The 4,848-nt window shown below is 50.4% G+C and overlaps 1 protein-coding gene across 1 annotated transcript; it reads right to left on the bottom strand.

Annotated features, from left to right (window-relative positions):
* Positions 1–370: 370 nt before the first annotated feature.
* On the bottom strand, positions 371–4,337 carry CCL24 (C-C motif chemokine ligand 24). The gene is made up of 3 exons (XM_022588645.2): positions 4,265–4,337; positions 3,907–4,024; positions 371–2,829 (listed from the first exon to the last, which is right to left on the bottom strand). Exons 1-3 carry the CDS (start codon positions 4,335–4,337, stop codon positions 2,661–2,663), a joined length of 360 nt encoding a protein of 119 aa, XP_022444353.1. The 3' UTR covers positions 371–2,660.
* Positions 4,338–4,848: the final 511 nt, after the last annotated feature.

The raw sequence follows: 4,848 nt of genomic DNA, 5'->3' as shown, positions 1-4,848 counted from the left end.
ACTCTTGGAGGCTCTCCCCTCCTCGCCACTGCCTGCTTCAATCCTTCCACGGCCCTGGCTGCAACTGTACCAGATTTTACAGCTTCCCTGATGAAATAAATGAGAACCTTCAGATGGGAACCAGCAAAGGTAGTTTATTTAGCGCTGGCCTAGCAAGGGAATCAGGCGCATCACCTGTGTTTGGCAGAGACTCACAGGCCTCCAGGGAGTGGGAGAGCTTCAGAGAGGACCAGAGGGAAAGCACAGGTATATCTTGAATGGAGGCTGTTGGCCCGGGAAGCTGGAGGCGGGATAACTAGAAGCAGACATCTTCTGTGATTGATTCGGGAGTATATTTGGCCATCTCTGGTTGGTTCTGAGTTGGAGAAAGGGGACAATTAGGAAGCTGGCAGTCACTGACCAATCTCATGATTCTGGGGTTTTTGCTGCAGAGGCTGTGCGTCAGAGTTCTGTTGTCACCTACAGTCTGACCAATGTCTGTTTGTAGTTCCGTCTCTCACCTGAAGACACCAGCTCTCTTCCATCCTTAGAAAAACACTCTGTGGGAATTCCCTGGTGGTCTAGGGGTTAGGACTCTGTGCTTCCACTGCTTGGGAACTGGTCGAGGGTGAGGGTGGGGAACTAAGATCCCTCATAGCTGCACGGCACGGCCAAAAAAAAAAAAAAAAAAAAAGGAAGCAAAGACTTTTTAAAAAGAAGAAGAAGAAGAAACACTGTTCTTTAGAGAGTGAAAGCTCAATCACCGTTCAGAGGCCAGCTCTGGGCCGAGGATTTCTGCAGGCTCTCTTCCCCCATCAGAATGTCCTCTCTTGTTTTTAACGCTACCCTTGATTCTGCTTTGTATCGAGTTAAAAGAACCTTAATAGTCTGCTGCCAGGCCTTTCCTGTGCTCTGCAGACTCTCTGTACCTGAAGGCTTGTTTTGAACCGTGGAAGGTTGCCCTGCTCCCACCTGCAGGAAGACCGACCCTCCCCGCAGCTGACAATGACTAATGGAGGGGGTGTAATTCTGAGGGGTGGGTCTCACACCACTGCCCAGTGGCTGGAGCTCTAATTCCCCTCTGCTTGATAACACACTCTTATTGGCAGTGATAACACACTCTTATTTCCTTCCCTTGTATTACCTCCTCATTTTCCTGGTGTTGTTTCCTGTACCTCCCAAATATAATATCTGAACCCAAATCTTTGTTTTCAGGGAGTGCTTCTGGGGAAAACCCAAACAAAATTGAAAGGTTTCCTTATCCACATTTTACAGATGAGGGAAACTGAGGCTCAGAGAGGTTAAGTAACATATTTCAAGGTCATGCGGCTTATCGGTCAGGATTGGTATTAAACCCACACTGCTTTTGATTTGTGAGTGTGTTATTTTTCTCCCTAATCCTTTGAAGCCAGAGGCCAACCACCTTTTATAATTTAATAGTCTTTTGATGCCTAAACAGCCCCTTGTGCAATAATATGTTCTGTCAAAACTTTTTACAAATTTAACTGAATCCAGCTATGCATGTATGTTCTTCAGGGTTCATAACAGGACTCCCAAGGGCAGGCCAAGACCACTCCTGGGATAACCTGTGCTCAGGCTGTCTTCATTCCCCCCCAGCCTTGGATGGGCAACTCAGGGTGATTTCTGGGGCAAGCACTCCACTGTTGACACCCCAACTCTGCCACCCAAGGGAGATGAGAACAGGCAAGACACGGCCACCTTCGAAGGAGAAAGCACATTTTACTTAGATTGTTCTTAGAGAACAGCAAGTGTGTCCATCTACACTCGACATACACATCACATAGTATAGAAAAAAAATAAAAGCTGGGATCCTCTCCCCCCTCAGCTCCCACTCCATCTTCCCCTCACCAAAATGTGGGGAAAGACCAGCCTTAAAGGCAGAGAGGGCCTTTGTCCCCAAAGTAGCATGGAACACACTGTACCATGAAGCAAAACATCTCCTTAAACCCATATCTTCACAAAGGAATTCAACTCCCCAGGCTGGCCCCTCATCCAGGTCCTCCAGGTGCATTTCATTACAAAAACTAATGAGTTCCTGAAAAAACTTTATTAGTCATATCCCGCGAGAGGTGTGCAAGGAGGGCCAGGATCTGGCAGTGAACGCAGCAAAGAGCCCTATGCTTTTGTTGGGTTTTTATTCACCTGGGAGGCTGCAAGTGGGACAGGCCAGGAGCATCCCTACTGTAATGGAGAGCTATGGGTGTTGAGAGGTCACCCATCCCCAGACAGATAGACAGACAGCCCGTAGGCCCCACTGCAAGACCAGAGGGCCCATAGAAGACGGCTGCAGGCTAAGGTGAGAGCAGAGTCTGTGCAGGGTAGGACTCATGCACTTGGGCTCTGATGGAACCCAGAAGTCAGGGAAGCGCCAGCTCCAGCTCAGGGGGAGGACAAAGGACCGCCATGGCCCTCCTCTGGGACCTTCTCTCCCAGCTCAGGAAAGGCAAGAGGCCCGGGATGCTTGGAGTCCTCATTCAGCCCCCAGGAGCAGGCCTCCCCTGCCTTGGGTTCTTTTAATAGACTAGACACATCCCCTGAGAATGATGTTAGGAAACAGGACCATTAGCCCTTTGCCTATCACCGCTGGCTCACCAGGCCCCAGGCAGCCTTTTAGGAGGTGAGACCCAGGCCCAAACTCAGGGCTGGCGGCCGGGCAGGGGTTAGATGAAGGTGCTGTTGGCAGGGTGCCTCTGGACAGCGACTTTGGCACCCATCACTCTGGTCCTACTGGAGGCTTTCTTCTGCTTGGCATCCAAGTTCTTCATGTACCTCTGGACCCACAGCAACTTGGGGTTGCCACAGAACCTCTGGCCCTTCCTGGTGGTGAAGCTGTGGGAAGAGTGACAGGGCACACGTGAGGTCTGGCAGGGGGTTTGGATCCCTTCACTTTCTGAGGAGGTCGTGTGGAAGCCCAGAGGACACGCTGCTGTCCCAGCCTCCTGGCACGTTCCTGACACGATGTCTCCTCTCTGTGCGTCTGCATCTCTTTGTTTCAATAACCTCATGTTCATGTTCAGTAACCTCCTTGTCATATGGGGGAGGCCCAGCCCTGCCTTTAGATAACACTGGGTCTGAAGAGAGAGACACAATGTCTACTCACAGGGGCGAGAGAAGATGCACTGAAAACCCCGAAGAAAAAAGGCCTCCAGTTCACACAGTGTGCAAGGAAGCATGGCCGATAAGGATGCCAGAGCTGGGAGTGGGCAGTGGGATGCCATTTTCCAAGCCAGCTCCGAGCGGTGGATGCCAGGCTGTGGAGCTGGGTCTGGAGCCAGTGGGGAAAATTACAGTTAATAATAATTTTTTTTTCTCAAAGATGCAGACAAAATTAAGATTCAAAGTTTTAATTAATTTCCATACTGATGAAAATAATTCCATGAATTCGGCAAACCATTGCATAAATGCTATAGGGTAAAAAAATGTAAACAAGTGTTAACAAGTTTAAACAATTCACTACAAGTAAATGATTCTGCATTATAAATACTACCTTCTGGGTTAAGAAAAGACCACATTTCTAGGGCATGCCACTGTTTATGCAGTGAGCTTACATTTGCTGTCTTGTACCTCTGAAGTTATTTGGAGTCCTAAGTGACCTTGAATAGGTCACCTTTCTGAGCCTTAATCGCCTCCGGTAAAATGAGGATAATCAATCCTAGCTCATAGAATGGCTGAGAGGGTGAGATAAGGGAATGTTATATGCCCCGAATGGTGCCTCATATATATTTGGTGCTCAGTACATGATTATTGACTCTGAATCCTCTTCCTAATCTTATGGATGAGGAAGTTGAGGCTCAGAGAGGTGAGGTGACCTCCCCAGGGTCACAGAGCAGGGCCCTCAGTGATCCTGAAGGCTCACATCTCCCTGCCCCACTCCTGCCAGGTGGCCGAGGAGGAGTAGTTTCTTACATCACTCCTGCCTTGGGGCAGACACTCCTGTTGGACAGCTGGTAGTTTATCACTCGTCTCTCAGGAATTCTCTTGGAAATGAAGGCTAAGCAGCAGGAAGAGGGGATGATCACGGGGCCTAAAAGACAGGAGAGAGAAGAGCCAAGTTCTTTACCAGCCTGCTCTAGACTCTGGGCTTCAACATGGAGCCCGTCCCCTGCACTAAACACCTCCAGTCCAGCCACTGGGCTGCCCCCTTCTCAGCAGTCCCCTCCAGAGCCAAGCTGCTCAGTCCTCCATCCTCTGCTGTGCCATTCCAGCCATGCCCTTGGGACGGCTGTCCTGTGTGAGCGACCCAGGGTGGGGTCAGAGTTCTTACCTGCAAGGACAATGCAGCAGGTGCACAGGGCCATGAGCAGGAGGCCGGTTGCCATGGTCATGGGGGCTGCCATGTCCTGGAGAGCAGAGGAAGCAGCTCAGAGCTCAAAGCTGGGGGCAGGAGGGGCGGGGCTGGGACAAGGGGCATGGTTCCCTGCGAGCACTCCAGCTGCCCTCTGGCCTTTACCAGGGCAGCTAGGAGGAAACATGTGCTTATATATATAGCCTCCCCAGGGAGCCTTCCCCTCCCCTCCTTCAAAGTGCTAGAAGCCTCTGAGATCAGCAAAAAGGAAGTCGTTGCTAGCTGAGTCAGGGGTTATCTTGTACTCTAAGAAAGGGCTGGCGGGGGAGGGCATTGCCCTGCTAGGGCGAAGTGCAAACGCATTGGATGCATGATGGGGATCCTGGCTGTGCTGCTCATTTCCTGTGGGACCCTGGGTAAGCCATTCACTTCACTGAGCCTCAGTTTCTTCATCTGAAAAGGAGTAAAGTTATCCTCTCTCCTTCCATTCATTCATTCATTCACCAACTCTTGTAAAGCAAGTGCCATGTGCCAGGCTTCTACTGCGGAGGCAGATGTGAGAT

Source organism: Delphinapterus leucas, chromosome 15 (assembly GCF_059928025.1).
Source record: "Delphinapterus leucas isolate spDelLeu-1000000601 "Yukka" chromosome 15, BTC_Dleu_Yukka2, whole genome shotgun sequence".
In the NCBI taxonomy this organism is placed as follows: Eukaryota; Metazoa; Chordata; class Mammalia; order Artiodactyla; family Monodontidae; genus Delphinapterus; species Delphinapterus leucas.
The sequence above is the reverse complement of the archived record's forward strand: the minus strand, read 5'-3'. Positions and strand labels throughout refer to the sequence as shown.

Excerpts from the sequence above, each read along its gene's own strand:
- CCL24 (XM_022588645.2), bottom strand. The coding sequence starts at position 4,337 with ATGGCAGCCCCCATGACCATGGCAACCGGCCTCCTGCTCATGGCCCTG. Across the intron at positions 4,025-4,264 it reads CTGCTGCATTGTCCTTGCAG|GCCCCGTGATCATCCCCTCT; the intron begins GTAAGAACTCTG and ends CCTGTCTTTTAG. Across the intron at positions 2,830-3,906 it reads TGCCCCAAGGCAGGAGTGAT|CTTCACCACCAGGAAGGGCC; the intron begins GTAAGAAACTAC and ends CTCTTCCCACAG.